This window comes from Aethalodelphis obliquidens, unplaced genomic scaffold (genome assembly GCF_003676395.1).
Source record: "Aethalodelphis obliquidens isolate GAN/ISIS:26980383/991018 unplaced genomic scaffold, ASM367639v1 scaffold3, whole genome shotgun sequence".
NCBI lineage: Eukaryota > Metazoa > Chordata > Mammalia > Artiodactyla > Delphinidae > Aethalodelphis > Aethalodelphis obliquidens.
This window is the reverse complement of record NW_020837947.1, coordinates 8571901-8588634: the sequence shown is the minus strand read 5'-3', so window position 1 is coordinate 8588634 and position 16734 is coordinate 8571901. Positions and strand designations below refer to the sequence as shown.

Genomic DNA, 16734 nt, shown 5'->3' with positions numbered 1-16734 from the left:
CAGGGAAGTCTGAAGAGTTGTTCATTTCACTGGATTGCCTTGGGAATCAAATGAATGCTCATATTCCGTGGCGTAATACAGTGGTTAAGAGCTCAGCTTCTAGAAACCAACGTCTTGGTTCACCTTCCAGCTCCTTTAGTGGCAAGGAGTGTGGTCCAGAGCTAGTACTTTAACCTTTCTGTTCCTTGGGGCTGTGTTTTAGTGGAACATGGTGTGCACGTCAGACAAACTTCCCCAATCTCCACGAATGTCCAGTCGAGTATTCAGAAGTCACGGCAGGAGCAGGCTAGACCTTGAAGAATAGCTGACATCCTTGATTCAATGCACTAAACGCCAGCAGCTCCAGCCCATCTGTTGGCTCCAGCCACTGTCTCCTGTGGGTGGTCCTGCCTCCATGAAGACCCCTGCTCTGCACACTCACTACTCAGAATGTGGGACCCAGCAGCACTGGCGCCACCTGGGCGCTTGTCAGAAACCGGAATCTCCAGCCTTACCCCAGGCCTGCTGGAGTCGAACCTACAATTTAACAAGAGCCCTAGGAGATTCATATGCACGGTGAGGTTTCAGAAACACACAGGTTGAGCCCTGGCAGTTTCAAACCCGAGTAAAGTATGGTGTTTGTTAAGAATTCTTGAACAGTCTAGGACTGTGCTGTCCAAGGCAGTAGCTGTTCACACAGCTCCTCTCGTGGGCCCTTCCCAACTCGTGCTGAGGGCAGCCTCCTGTCCTGGGTCGCACAGCAGTCCTAGCAGAGCCAGACGGAGTTACCCTCCGCTTCTTGGATGCCCTAAGGTCATGAGAGTCTGGGGTGGTATCTCGGAGCGCTGGTGTTGGAGGATGACTCAGCACCTTCCTCGGTGTTTATAGTGGAGAATAGTTGAGAAAGGTGAAAGCACTGAGGAAATGCTTCCCCGAGGGGGAAGTAAGCAAGGGCGGCTCCCGAACGTTCTGTCCTAGGGTTGAACCCCGTGGTGGGTACAGACAGGCGAAGCATGGGAGTGGCCTCTGGGAGCCTCTCTGAGATCCATGGGAAGGTTTGCTTCCCCCCCAGGTAACATACGGGCTCCAGAGACTCCAGCTAGCTCGAGCCTTTATAAGGCTGATCCGGGAGGATGAGGCTCAACCCTCCTCCCAGGGAGCCCAAACTGTCCACAGTCCGCCAGACTGGCCTCTAAGCTCCTTCAAGGCCCAGAAACCAATGCGGCGGCGGGGACGTGGGCTAGGATCCGCCCCACAGTGCTCCACGGGGCCCTGCACGAGCTGCGCACCGTCCACACCTGCCCCCTTGCTCATTCCGCTCAGCGGCACTGGTCCTAGAACAGCCAGACTCATGCCTGCCCCGGGCATTCCTGGGGTGGTTCCCTCTCCCAGGCACCAAGCTTCCTCCCTCCCTCCCTCCCTCCAAGTCTTTGCTCCAAAGTCACCTTCTCAGGAGGTCTACCCCCTGCCCTGCCCGCCTTGCCTTCACCTGCTCTCTGTTCATTCTTATCACCTTCTACAGCTATATAATTAGCTCACCTGTGGTTTATCATTTGTTGTAATACCCAGGTGCCCAGCACGGTGCCTGACCCTTCAGTGACACTCAATAAATATTTGTGACATGGTTAGATTCATTCCTATCAGAGCTATTATTGAAAGCCTACTGTGTGCTAACTGCAGAGCTAGGAGCTTCGCCTCCCAATCATTCTCACAACGATCTTGTCCATGGAAATGGGATAATAATAAATGCTATTATCCCATTTCACAAATGGGAAAACTGAGGCTCATGGAGGTTACATAACTTGCTAAGGTCACGCAGTCACTGCAGAACTCTGACTGTGAGTCAAAACCCAGGTCTTCTGTCTTATCCCAGGGGAGTTGCTGAACTCTTAAACTGCCCCCCACACCCTGGTTCAGCTCTGCTCACTTGGGGCTGATCCACACCTAGAAGATCTTTCCGAGTCGTCGGGAAGGATGCTCGGGTAAGAGGATGTGGCGAGTGTATGCATCTTACTCAGACTGTTTCTTAGGGAAGTGCCTCCAAACGATAGTGCAAATTCAACCCGGCGCTCTCAACTCCCTTTCTTCTAAACTCTTCTCTGATTTGTGCCCTGAACATTTATCACCATGAGATTGAATTCTTACATATTCAATCCGAACCTGTTCCCCTTAGTCTGAAGCAGTGTTTGTTTAAGGAAACTAAACTCCCACAAAGCAAATATGTTTTGTTTCTTGCCCAAAGATGTTGCCTTCTCTTCTGAGAGACACTTATATTCTCTGAGAAACAGGAAGTTGAGGCTAGAAAAAGCTTATTAAGTCTCTGCTTATTACAAAAGTAGGAATACAGATGGGCAATAAATAGGGGAAACACTCAACTTCCTGAGTAGTTAAATGAGTACGAAATTAAAGCAAGTGCTATTTGGGGACCATTTTAGCAAATTTAAAAAGTGACACAGGAACTTCCTTGGCAGTCCAGTGGTTAAGACTTCGCCTTCCAGTGCAGGGGGTGTGGGTTCGATCCCTGGTCGGGAAACTAAGATCCCACATGCCCCATAGCCAAAAAACCAAAACAGAAGAAATACCGTAACAAATTCAATAAAGACTTAAAAAAAAAATGGTCCACATCAAAAAAACAAAAATCTTAAGACAAAAAAAGTGGCACGGTTTACTGCTGGCCAGCACGTGGGAGAGGCAGGTGTTCATGTGAACTGCTGCGGTGAACTGGAGGGCAACCAGCGATGCACATCAAAGGCTTTAAAATGCATGTTCTCTTTAATCCAGATATTTTAGTTACAGGAAATATTCTTTAAGAATCATCATGAACGTTGCCAGAACTGTGTATATGTGGATGTCAAAGACAGCATTGTTTATAATCTTCTTAAATTTTGAAACATTGAAAATAGCCAGAAATGTCTAAAATAGGGCAATGGTTAAATAGATTATGGTGCATTTATTCAGAGGAATACCTTGCAACTATTAAAAATAATGTGGTTAAAGAATTGATGTGGAAATTGATAAACAAAGATATCAAGTTACAAAATAGTATATAGTAGCCCATATTTATAAAAACAAAATGATTATACTGTAGACACTGTAAAACAACTGAAAGGATTATACCAAGAGGTTGAGAATGGTGGGCTTATGCTTTTTTATTAAATATTGTTTTGTCTTATCTGTAGTTTCTGTGTCTTCTCCATAAACGTGTTTGTGAGAAGAAAAACCCCAATTCGTGTTTTTTTAAAAAAAAGACGTACAAAAAAACCAAAAAAAAAAACCCTCCAGTCGTTAGGAGCTAGAACTTGGTAGAGTGGTAATTTTTTAGTGATTCCCTGGGGGGGGAAATCACTAGAGTTCCTGTCTGAGTTTCCATTTTGCCTTCACTTCTGTGTTTTAAAAAATCTCAAAAGGAATGCATTTATGTCCATGTTTTCATGCAGCTGGCATTTTCCCTGACAGTGAAGACACTGTGACTGGTGAAGTGACCACGTGCCGGGCATACACATCGGAGTTCCTTGCACACGGATGGGCAGGAGCTTGGATGATGGAAGGGTTTTTAATCTTTGAAGTAACAATCCAACTCGTAGTTGTTTCTCTTAAACATCGATTTGAGATGTGGCGTTTGGGCCACTACTAAGTGGGGAGCGGCTCAAAGCGTTCACTGCCCCTGCTCACAGCACTCACTGGGGTTTTGGAAACTTCCACTTGCCTTTAGTATTTCTGAGCATCTCTGGTTGCGGTGACTTTTTAAAAAAGTATTGTACTTATCTATATACTCATATTAATCTATTTTTTATTAAGAGCGAAAACCAGGGTAAATAATAGACAGTTATATTGAAGTGACCTCTTAGAGGTCTATCACTCGAAAACATCATCTGAATGCTATAATATTTAAGGTTCGACCATGTTTGTTTGAAAACAATATTGCAATTATCAAAGAACTTTGAGGTTTCAAAAACATTTATGTATTATGCGTAAATGTTGATAAACAGCGGCCATCTGACCTCCCTAATGCTCTCCGCGTGCTCTTGTGGATCAAGATTTATTTATGTATTTTTAGTATAGCTGTGGTTTCAGTTGACTTTCCTTGACGTCTGCTTTTGTAAAATCAAAGGGCATCAGACCTTGCTTACGGTTATAATAGATAACTCGTGACCTTCAGAGAAAGTCGCTGAATGCTCCCTGCCTGACTAAAGCAGTTCTCCTTCGCTTTTGCTCAGATTCACTTTTCTTTCACAACCAGACAGAGCCCATGGCTCTAATAAAGTCAGGCTGAGTTCTTAGTTGTTCTTCTGGGCTGCGACCTCTTGATTAACCCATTTGCTGCTCAAAGGTTCAACTTGCTTGAAGATTCTGCTCTGTCTACAGGGAAAATAGAAGCAGAAAAAACCGTCCCAGGGCAGTGGTGGCGAAGTCCTAAGTTATCTCTGAGGGAATGCGGTAGTGCTCTGCAGTCCTCTCATTATCTGAGGCTGCACTTTCCCTGGCCAAGCAGATAGCAGTTGAATTACTCGGGAGACACTACCATTAGTCGATGGCCCAAGGGATAAGAACAAAGGCCCGCTTCCAGCTCTACTTCTGATTTGCCCTGCAGTTTTTGGGTGGGTCTCAACCTTTTTTTTTTTTTAAACATCTTTATTGGAGTCTAATTGCTTTACAATGGTGTGTTAGTTTCTGCTTTATAACAGAGTGAATCAGCTATACATATACACATATCCCCATATCTCCTCGCTCTTGCGTCTCCCTCCCACCCTCCCTATCCCACCCCTCTAGGTGGTCTCAAAGCACCGAGCTGATCTCCCTGTGCTATGAGGCTGCTTCCCACTAGCTATCTATTTTACATTTGGTAGTATATATTAATCCATGCTACTCTCTCACTTCATCCAAGCTTACCCTTCCCCCTCCCCGTGTCCTCAAGTCCATTCTCTGTGCGTCATTATCCTGTCCTGCCCCTAGGTTCTTCATAGCCTTTTTTTTTTTTTTTTTTTTGATTCCATATATATGTGTTAACATACGGTATTTGCTTTTCTCTTTCGGACTTACTTCACTCTGTATGACAGACTCTTGGTCCATCCACCTCACTACAAATAACTCAATTTCACTTCTTTTTATAGCTGAGTAATATTCCATTGTATATATGTGCCACATCTTCTTTATCCATTCATCTGTCGATGGACACTTAGGTTGCTTCCATGTGCTGGCTATAGTAAATAGTGCTGCAGTGAACATTGTGGTACATGACTCTGAATTATGGTTTTCTCAGGGTATATGCCCAGTAGTGGGATTGCTGTGTCGTATGGTAGTTCTATTTTTAGTTTTTTAAGGAACCTCCATACTGTTCTCCATAGTGGCTGTATCAATTTACATTCCCACCAACAGTGCAAGAGGATTCCCTTTTCTCCACACCCTCTCCAGCATTTATTGTTTGTAGATTTTTTGATGATGGCTATTCTGACTGGTGTGAGGTAATACCTCATTGTAGTTTTGATTTGCATTTCTCTAATGATTAGTGATGTTGAGCATCCTTTCATGTGTTTGTTGGCAATCTGTATATCTTCTTTGGAGAAATGTCTATTTAGGTCTTCTGCCTATTTTTGGATTGGGTTGTTTGTTTGTTTGTTTTTTTGATATTGAGCTGCATGAGCTGCTTGTAAATTTTGGAGATTAGTCCTTTGTCAGTTGCTTCATTTGCAAATATTTTCTCCCATTCTGAGGGTTGTCTTTTTGTCTTGTTTATGGTTTCCATGCTGTGCAAAAGCTTTTAAGTTTCATTAGGTTCCATTTGTTTATTTTTGTTTTTATTTCCATTTCTCTAGGAGGTGGGTCCAAAAGGATCTTGCTGTGATTTATGTCATAGAGTGTTCTGCCTATGTTTTCGTCTAAGAGTTTTATAGTGTCTGGCCTTACATTTAGGTCTTTAACCCATTTTGAGTTTATTTTTTTGTGTGTGGTGTTGGGGACTGTTCTAATTTCATTCTTTTACATGTAGCTGTCCAGTTTTCCCAGCACCACTTATTGAAGAGGCTGTCTTTTCTCCATTGTATATTCTTGCCTCCTTTATCAAAAATAAGGTGACCATATGTGTGTGGGTTTATCTCTGGGCTTTCTGTCCTGTTCCATTGATCTATATTTCTGTTTTTATGCCAATACCATACTGTCTTGATTACTGTAGCTTTGCAGTACAGTCTGAAGCCTGGGAGCCTGATTCCTCCAGCTCCGTTTTTCTTTCTCAAAATTGCTTTGGCTATTCGGAGTCTTTTGTGTTTCCATACAAATTGTAAAATTTTTTGTTTTAGTTCTGTGAAAAATGCCATTGGTAGTTTGATAGGGATTGCATTGAATCTGTAGATTGCTTTGGGTAGTAGAGTCATTTTCACAGTGTTGATTCTTCCAATCCAAGAACATGGTATATCTCTCCATCTGTTTGTATCATCTTTAATTTCTTTCATCAGTGTCTTATCATTTTCTGCATACAGCTCTTTTGTCTCTTTAGGTAGGTTTATTCCTAGGTATTTTATTCTTTTTGTTACAACGGTAAATGGGAGTGTTTCCTTAATTTCTCTTTCAGATTTTTCATCATTAGTGTATAGGAATGCAAGAGATTTCTGTGCACTAATTTTGTGTCCTGCTACTTTACCAAATTCATTGATTAGCTCTAGTAGTTTTCTGGTGGCATCTTTAGGATTCTCTATGTATAGTATCATGTCATCTGCAAACAGTGACAGCTTTACTTCTTTTCCAACTTGGATTCCTTTTATTTCTTTTTTTTCTCTGATTGCTGTGGCTAAAACTTCCAAAACTATGTTGAATAATAATGGTGAGAGTGGACAACCTTGTCTTGTTCCTGATCTTAGTGGAAATGGTTTCAGTTTTTCACCATTGAGAACAATGTTGGCTGTGGGTTTGTCATATATGGCCTTTATTATGTTGAGGTAAGTTCCCTTTATGCCTACTTTCTGGAGGGTTTTTATCATAAATCAGTGTTGAATTTTGTCGAAAGCCTTTTCTGCATCTATTGAAGTGATCATCTGGTTTTTCTCCTTCAGTTTGTTAATATGGTGTATCACATTGATTGATTTGCGTATATTGAAGAATCCTTGCATTCCTGGGATAAACCCCACTTGATCAGGGTGTATGATCCTTTTAATGTGCTGGTTCATTCAGTTTGCTAGTATTTTGTTGAGGGTTTTTGCTTCTATGTTCATCAGTGATATTGGCCTGATATTTCTTTGTGACATCTTTGTGTGGTTTTGGTATCAGGGTGATGGTGGCCTTGTAGAATGAGTTTGGGAGTGTTCCTCCCTCTGCTATATTTTGGAAGAGTTTGAGAAGGATAGGTGTTAGCTCTTCTCAAAATGTTGGTTAGAATTCGCCTGTGAAGCCATCTGGTCCTGGGCTTTTGTTTGTTGGAAGATTTTTAATCACAGTCTCAATTTAAGTGCTTGTGATTGGTCTGTTTATGTTTTCTATTTCTTCCTGGTTCAGTCTCAGAAGGTTGTGCTTTTCAAAGAATGTGTCCATTTCTTCCAGGTTGTCCCATTTTATTGGCATATAGTTGCTTCTAGTAATCTCCAGTGGTCCTTTGTATGTCTGCAGTGTCAGTTGTTACTTCTCGTTTTTCATTTCTAGTTCTGTTGATTTGAGTCCTCTCCCTTTTTTTCCTGATGAGTCTGGCTAATAGTTTATCAATTTTGTGTATCTTCTCAAAGAACGCAGCTTTTAGTTTTATTGATCTTTGCTATTGTTTCCTTCATTTCTTTTTCATTTATTTCTGATCTGATCTTTATGATTTCTTTCCTTCTGCTAACTTTGGGTTTTTTGTTCCTCTTTCTCTAATTGCTTTAGGTGTGTAAGGTTAGGTTGTTTATTTGAGATGATTCTTGTTTCTTGAGGTAGGATTGTATTGCTGTAAACTTCCCTCTTAGAACTGCTTTTACTGCATCCCATAGGTTTTGGGTCGTCATGTTTTCATTGTCATTTGTTTGTAGGTATTTTTTCATTTCCTCTTTGATTTCTTCAGTGATCTCTTGGTTATTAAGTAGTGTATTGTTTAGCCTCCATGTATTTGTATTTTTTACAATTTTTTTTCCTTTAATTGATATCTAGTCTCATAGCGTTGTGGTTGGAAAAGATACTTGATACGATGTCAATTTTCTTAAATTTACTAAGGCTTGATTTGTGACCCAAGATATGCTCTATCCTGGAGAATGTTCCATGAGCACTTGAGAAGAAAGTGTATTCTGCTGTTTTTGGATGGAACGTCCTGTAAATATCAATTAAGTCCATCTTGTTTAATGTGTCATTTAAAGCTTGTGTTTCCTTATTTATTTTCATTTTGGATGATCTGTCCATTGGAGAAAGTGGGGTGTTAATGTCCCCTACTATGAATGTGTTCTCAACCTGTCTTGACCTCTGCTTATCTTATAAAATGAAGGATGAGTACTTTTAGTGCTTCCTGGATGCTTTCTAATTCTGGACGCCAAGCTAGATGAGCCAGCTGTGCACCTTCTCTGTACCTGCACCTGCACCGCTGTGCACACAGTAGGGCAGACCTAATGCCCAGTGTGAGTGCATGGGACTAGGTCTGCCCTGTTGTGTCACCAGCTCCAAATGCACGCACAGTGCCAGCCATCCTGATGCGTTTCTCTGGGCGACTCAGGTTTCTGCTCTCACAACAATCATTTTCACACCTTCTTCGGTCGTTTTAAACCTATTTTCAAAACTTCTCCCCACGTTTCTTCCTCATTCTTAACAAATAAACCTCCCTTCCCACTTCTTTAAAAAAAAAAAAAAAAAAAAAAAAGAGCAAGCCTGGAATTCCCTAATCCTCCTGATACCAAAAGAGTCTGCACCCACACGACTCTCCTTCCCCACCCGAACAGAAGATGCCGGTCTCCCCAGCAGTGCTTGCACCCCACCCTCTCCTGCCCTTATTGTTTCTTCCATGGAAGTTAACATAGCTTTTTTGCCTTTGCTTTTAAGTTTTCTCTCTTTGTCCTGGATTCTCAGCAATTTTTTTATGATGTGCCTACATATAGGTTTTATTGCTTTTTTTGTTTTTGTTTTTGTTTTTTTTAAATCTTTAGGCCATGCCACACAGCATGTGGGACTTAGTTCCCAGACCAGGGATCTAACCCGGATCCCCTGCATTGGCAGTGTGGAGTCTTACCACTGGACCACCAGGGAAGTCCCCATGTAGTTTTATTTTAAAATATTTTCCCTCTGGAATCTGCAGTTAAGGGATGTAACTAAAGTCATCCAGGGTCAGGACTATCACCCGAGTCTTCTTACCTCAAGTCTACTGCTCCTTCAGGACAGGGACACAACACATCATGCCATAACATTTACAGAGACAACTTTTTAAATGAAAATACTTCATGCGCTTTCTTTATTCATTTCATAAATGTTTCTTGAGGATTTACCATGAGCCAGGCTCTGAGCTGGCGCTGGAGAGTTGATAGAGGGCAGAAACATGCAGGGTCCCTGCTGTCCTCGAGCTCCAGCCGAATGGGAGAGATGGATGTGACCGTCCTTCAGGGAGACTTGCTTTTGCTCCAGCGCACCGCCAGGGTGGAGGCCAGGAGTCTTTGCCCATCCGGCACTGAGCTCATTCAGAGCTGAGTTTCAGCCTTTGGGAGGACTGGTCCGCTTCCAGGGCACTCGGACTCCCAGGAGGAAAGCCTTTGAGGGGTCCCAGCCGAGGGTCTGGACTTTGACCAGGCCCCTCCTCTGTGGTGGGCCTGAACTCCAGTTTCTTCTCTCTAGTAAGGCGAAACTTCCGAAGGTGTTTTTAAACTACTCAGCCTCTTAGCATCGGCTTCCAACTCAGCAAAGACCTTGAGGGGAAAAGCAGCCTTGAGCATCCCTCTCACCTAGTGCGTCTCCCTTTTCTCCTCAAGTTCTGTACTTCTTCACAGCCCCCAGCACTTGGGTTGGTCACTGTGCCCAGCTCCGGAGCCTCACAGCCTTTCCGCCTGTACTGCTCACCTACCGACAGATGCCTCGGAGGGAAACACAGCCAGGACGTCAGGCTCACCTGACTGCATGCCTCTTTGGTATCGTGGACCCTGGCACCCTGGCGGTCCCGGTAGCTCTACAGTGCCTTCAAGCTGCTTGTCGTTCAATTCAGTTTTCTACTTGTTCTTGGCACAAGAGTTGGTGTACAGTGTAGTACAGTTTAGTCCGACGTAGCCCGGGGTGGAGTCCCGTGATGAGTGCAGGTCAATTATCGGAACTTTTAACACCTACCTTCAGCTTTTCTTAAGCAGCTCACACCTCTTGCCAAGTCACCTTCTGTCTGCACTCTCGCGCGGTCTCACCACTCCACGCCTTTCCGGGTGTGTGAAATTTAAAAACTGTTTCCCCTCCCAACAGTTGCATGGGTGTTGTTGGTGGATAACATTTTTCAGGGCCAGTGACTGGGTGTGGTGAACGTGGTTGGGTTCTTGGCATGAGCTAGTTCAGGTTCAGGGCCCTCTAAGTTGGTTTTGTTTTGATCTCTCTCTAGTGAGAGAGACTCGTGCTTTCTTCTTAGCTTGTTTCCGGGACGTTTTACGGTGTCGAGGAACCAGTTGGGAAAGTGGGAATCACGTGGGGTTCCCTCTGTCTGTAGAGTCGTCACTGAGATTGGTTGCACGCACAGGGTGGCAAATTCCTAAGCAAATTTAACAGTGACGAGGCGGTTGGTTCTGTCACTTGCGCTACTTCTCCACATCACCTCAGCTCAGGGTGCCCTAACTTACGGTGGTAGTTCTGTTGGTCATTCTGGGGACCCATTAAAAATTTAAACACAGTTTATTGTTGTCTTTGCATATCGTATGTACTGTCGTCCACGTACGCCTCACCATAACCCAGTGAGAACAGGACTGATTTTCCCACTTGGACTCTGAGTCCAGCACCCTCTGATCCCGGTCATTCGGCCCCCGACACCGCGCTGCTCTCCCCAGGGCTCTTCCTGCCATGGGGTTATTATCCGCCCTTGGAGATATAGCCTTGCAGAACTGCACGGGAGACAGTCTGCTGCTTCCCAAGTGGTCTGTGTTCAAGAATGAGACTGCGCAACCCGTACTGCTAGGCAAACACCGTATCTGGGCAAGACAGGCCCTTCTGAGGACTCCTCGTCTCCTTAAGACAGAGTGTGTGGCAACTTATTTTGCAAAGTACAAGCTGGCTGGTGTGTTACTAACTTACCATGAGTCAGGACGCATGCTCTGTACAAATTTTGATTTATTTGCTATCTTGAAAGCAGAACTGCAAAAACATTGATTAACTGTGAAGTAACATTATATCTGTCATTCTTGATTTCAGGGAAGTTTAATTAGCATTAACAGCACTTGTACAGAGATGGGCAATTTTGACAACGCAAATGTCACTGGAGAGATAGAACTTGCCATTCGCTACTGCTTCAGAACTCGTTCTTTAGAAATATGCATCAAGGCCTGTAAGAACCTTGCCTATGGGGAGGAAAAGAAGAAAAAGTGCAATCCGTAAGTTTCTCTAAGTTTTGGCATATGATAATAGACATATTGATTCTAAAGTTCATATGGAAAAGTGAAAGTCCAAGAATAACCAAGGTAATTGTAAATATATATATAAATAAAAGGACATGTTAAGAATTATCATAAAGCTTAGTAATTCAGGGTTTCCCCAGTGGCGCAGTGGTTGAGAATCCGCCTGCCAATGCAGGGGACACAGGTTCGATCCCTGGCCCGGGAAGATCCCACATGCCGCGGAGCAACTAAGCTCGTGTGCCACAACTACTGAGCCTGTGCTCTAGAGCCCATGAGCCACAACTACTGAGCCCACGTGCCGCAACTACTGAAGCCCACGCGCCTAGAGCCTGTGCCTCACAACAAGAGAAGCCACTGCAATGAGAAGCCCGCGCACCGCAACGAAGAGTAGCCCCCACTCACCGCAACTAGAGAAAGCCCGCGTGCAGCAGTGAAGACCCAACACAGCCAAAAATAAATGAAATTTTAAAAAAAAAAGCTTAGTAATTCCAACAATCTGTTATGGATGCAAGGATAGACGAGGTCAATAGAGCAGAATCAAAAGTCCAAATACAGATCTTAGCATACATGGGAACTTAAATGATCAAGAGGCTATTAATAATCAATGCAGAAAAGATGAACTTCAGTAAATGGTGCTGGGAAATTTGATTTTCCGTGTAGGAAAAATAAAATTAAAATCCTGTCTCACACAATCCATAAAGAGATTAATTTTTTTCCAGTTGGTAGATATGAAATGTCTCATTATTTTAACACACATCTCACTGATTAATAACAAAGATGAGCAACCTTATATATATGAATTAATCACTTAAGATACACTCCCCTTCTATGAACTCCCCATTTCATATCTTTTGTCCAATTTTCTATCGAATTGTCTGTCATTTAAAAATTTATTTACAGGAGTTTGGCTTTTTTTTTTTTTTTTGGCTGTACGCGGGCCTCTCACTGTTGTGGCCTCTCCCGTTGCGGAGCACAGGCTCCGGATGCGCAGGCTCAGCGGCCATGGCTCACGGGCCCAGCCTCTCCGCGGCATGTGGGATCCTCCCGGACTGGGGCATGAATCCGTGTCCCCTGCATCGGCAGGCGGACTCTCAACCACTGTGCCACCAGGGAAGCCCAGGGGTTTGGCTTTTTAAAAATCCATTTTCAAGACAATTCTCCATTGGTTCTACATATTGCACATGTCTTCTCTTAGCTTTACTTGTTTTCTGACATTGTTTATGATGACTTTTCTTATAAAGAATTTAATGTCCAATCTATCCTTCTTTTCCTTTAAAATGTCTGCTGTTTGAGTCTGTAGGAGAATTCCACCTGAAGGTTATAAATACGTTCTTCTCTGTTTTCTTCTATTAGAGTTTTTTCCCACTTAGATCCTTTCATATTAGAGCTGGAATTGATTTTCTGTGCATGGTTTAAGGTACGGACCACATTTTGGCCTTTCTTTTCTTTTTTCCCCCCACCATGGAACATTTTTAGCATACTGTTTTCAGGACCAGCTAGGCGAAAGGAACGGATTGTTGGTCCAATCAAACTCTCCTCTGCTCTGAGATCTTCAGTAGCTCCTCAGTGCCAGACAAATTAGGTGCCTCACTATAGCACCTGTGGTTCTCCATAACAGATTCCTCCTGTATTTCCAGTCGTCCTTTATTCCCCTATCTGTACCTTCTGCTCTGGAGAAATTGGAATAGTCACTGTTCCAAAACGATCCCCTGACTTTTACCAAATACGAGGCTTTTCCCGTGTTTGTTCTGAGACTGTTTCCCCTATGCTACTCCCATAAGTGGAAATTGCAATCCTGTCCATTCTTCAGACTCATTTCCAATCCATCAGCTCCATTTATTCAATCCTTTACCTTCCAAGCATGTTGGGTCTCTCCCATAATTCTCTACAGGGTTTGACCTCTGATAAGTTATTCAACCTCTCCATATCTTGGTGTCCTCACTGTAACATGGAGGTTATATTATCACCTACTTCAAAGGATTGTTGTGGTGTTTCCCTGAATTAGCCCGTATTAAGTCTTCAGAACAGTGTTGAGAACATAATAAACATTCAACAAATATTATTCTTAAGCAGGTGAGGTGGGAAGTGCATAGAGAAGTAGACCTAAAATCCACATAGGGATCCCTTGAGGCTTTGGCCAAATACTAAGCTGTTCAGATACAAGATTTCATGAGGTCTGTCAGAGGAGAGCTGCTGGAGGGTCGTAAGTTGAATGAAAAATCTGGGAGTTGCACAGTGCTGGGAAAGATAGGTGTGTTTTTTTTTTTTTTAATTTTATTTTTGGCTGTGTTGGGTCTTCATTGCTGCATACAGGCTTTCTCTAGTTGGGGCAAGTGGGGCTACTCTTCGTTGTGTATGGGCTTCTCACTGCAGTGGCTTCTCTTGTTGTGGACTATGGGCTCTAGGCACATGGGCTTCAGTAGTTGTAGCATGTGGGCTCAGTAGATGTGGTGCGTGGGCTCAGCAGTTGTGGCTCACGGGCTCTAGAGCACAGGCTCAGTAGTTGTGGTGCACGGGCTTAGTTGCTCCGTGGCATGTGGGATCTTCCCAGACCAGGGGTCGAACCCATGTCCCCTGCATTGGCAGGTGGATTCTTAACCACTGTGCCACCAGGGAAGTCCCAGGATTGGCGTTCTGACCAGTCAAAGTGGAGTGGGGCATTGAGTGGACCCCAGAAAAGAAAAGCTTAGTATTAGGGCTTCTCTAACCCACCCTAACTAAGCAAAATCAATCCTTGTTAGGATCAAACTGAGTTTCCAGTAAGTGAAATGCCTGCTAGAACAAAACTCAATACTTTGTAAAGGAAACACATGGTCAAGAGAGGATTCTGAAAGATGGCGGAGTAGGAGGCCTCAGGAATCCATCTCCCCCTGTAGATAGCTGCACTGGCAGAATCTGTCTGATGGAACTATTTTGGAATTCTGGAGTCTTTTGAAGGCTTTCAACTTCCTAGGGGAAGTCTTGGATGGTAAATTGAGATTAATATCAGTCAATTCCAGCTCTTAGCACAGTGTTAAGTACCCATCCCCCCTATGCCCAACCCCTTGGCGGACAGCTGTGCATGTGTTCCTAGAGCACCTTGAACACAGCTTGTAGGAGCCAGATGGGCAAAGGATCCTGTCCTCCAAATATCAGGGACCTGTTCTCTGATTGCTGGTTCTTATTGCAGAGGTACCAAAAAAAACGGCAGGCAGCCATTGTTGTTTCACTTCCCCTCATTGTTGCAATCCCCTCCTCCTTGGGCTGAAGTGATTTACAAAGTACTTAAAGGGCCAGTGCCCTTATTTGACTCCCTTCTTCATTTTTCTCTTTTTTCCCTTCTTGGGAACTGGATACTACAGACCGCGACATTCAAGAGTAACTGTATATACAAGGAAAATTAAAAAGTGACCACACATGCCCAGGGAAAGGTTCAGGTTCAGAAAAGATCTGAGATGATCTTAATTTTACACTTCAGGCTGATCCTTGGCACAGAGACAGTCTGCATCAATAAATTTATGAAAAACCCAATTAAAAACCCAATAACAAAAAACAGCAAACCCTGGGGAAGGGGGAGAATCTGATTTCCAGAGTTAACATATTATTAGACACATGTCCAGTGTTCAACAAAAAAAATCACAAGGCATATAAAGAAACAGGAAAGTATGGCTCATTCACAGGGAAAAAATAAATCAACAGAAAGTGTCCCTGAAAGAGATCTGATGGTAGGTTTACTAGACAAAGACTTGAAAACAACTGTTTTAAGGATGCTCAAAGAACTAATGAAAGCTGTGGAGAAACTCAAGAAAATGATGTATGAACAAAACAGAAATATCAATAAAGAGATAGAAAACCTTAACAACAAAATATTTACTAGAGGGATTCAAAGGTAGGTATGAGCAGGTAAAAGAACAGGTGGGCTTCCCTGGTGGCGCAGTGGTTAAGAATCCACCTGCCAACACAGGGGACACGGGTTCGAGCTCTGGTCCGGGAAGATCCCACATACCATGGAGCAACTAAGCCCATGTGCCACAACTACTGAAGCCCATGCACCTAGAGCCTGTACTCTGCAACAAGAGAAGCCACCGCAATGAGAAGCCCTCACACTGCAATGAAGAGTAGCCCCCGCTCACCGCAATTAGAGAAAAGCCCATGCGCAGCAACGAAGACCAATGCAGCCAAAAATAAATTTAAAAAAAAAGAATAGGTGAACTTGAAGATAGGATGATGGAAATTACTGAGTCTAAGGAACAGAAAGAAAAAAGATTAAAGAAAAGCAAACAGAACCTAAAGGACCTTCTGGACACCATTAAGTTGACCAACATAAGCAACATGTGTCCCAGAAGGAGAAGAGACAGCAAGGGGCAGAGAGAATACTTGAAGAAATAATGGCTGAAAACTACCCCAATTTGATGAAAGACATGAATATAAACATCAAAGAAGCTCTTTGAACTCCAAGTATGGTGAACTCAAAGACACCCACACTGAGACACATTATAAACCAACATTTGAAAGACAAAGAATCTTGAAAGCAGCAAGAAAGTGCATTGTCATGTACTGGGGATCCTCAATAAGATTATCAGCAGATTCCCATCAGAAACTTTACAGGCCGGAAGGCAGTGAGTCAATATATTCAAGGTGCTAAAAGGAAAAACAAACACAGCACAACTGTTCTTCAAAAGTGAGGGAGAAATTACAACATCCTCAGCTAAACAAAAGGTGAGAGAGTGCATGAAATGACACCAGATGGTAACTTAAGACATGAAAAGATAAAGAGCTCAATAAAGGCAAATACACTAGCAATTATAAAAGCAAGTATTATTGTAACAGTGGTAAGTAATTCCACTTTTTGTTTTTTATATGACTTCGGACATTTTAAAAGATTATTGGTCTCTTATTGTCATTTTGGTTTGTAACTCCACACTTTGTTTTCGAGATAATTTAAGAGACTAATGCATTTAAAAGAATTCTTACTTTGTGTTTTTGGTCACACATATATACAGATGTATTTTTGTGACATCAGCAGTGGACAGATGAGGATGGAGCTGAGAAGGAGTAGAGCTCTTGTATGTTACGGAGGTTAAGTTGGTATAAATTCAAATTAGAGTGTTATAACTTTAGGATATTAAATGTAATCCCCTTGGTAACCACAGAGAAAACGGCTATAGAACAAAAACCAAAACAAAACAATTGAGAAAGGAATTTGAACATTTCACCACAGAAAATCAACTAAACACAAAAGAATACAGTAAAGGGCTTCCCTGGTGGC

General features: G+C 43.0%; 1 protein-coding gene across 6 annotated transcripts in view; it reads left to right on the top strand.

Annotated features, from left to right (window-relative positions):
• SYTL3 (synaptotagmin like 3) overlaps positions 1–16734 on the top strand; it is an 88267-nt gene that overhangs the window by 60943 nt on the left and 10590 nt on the right. For all 6 annotated transcript variants that reach the window (XM_027082266.1, XM_027082241.1, XM_027082248.1 and 3 more), the window contains exon 10: positions 11284–11462. In XM_027082266.1, the coding sequence (XP_026938067.1) occupies positions 11284–11462 (179 nt within the window). The remainder of the gene's footprint in view (positions 1–11283; positions 11463–16734) is intronic.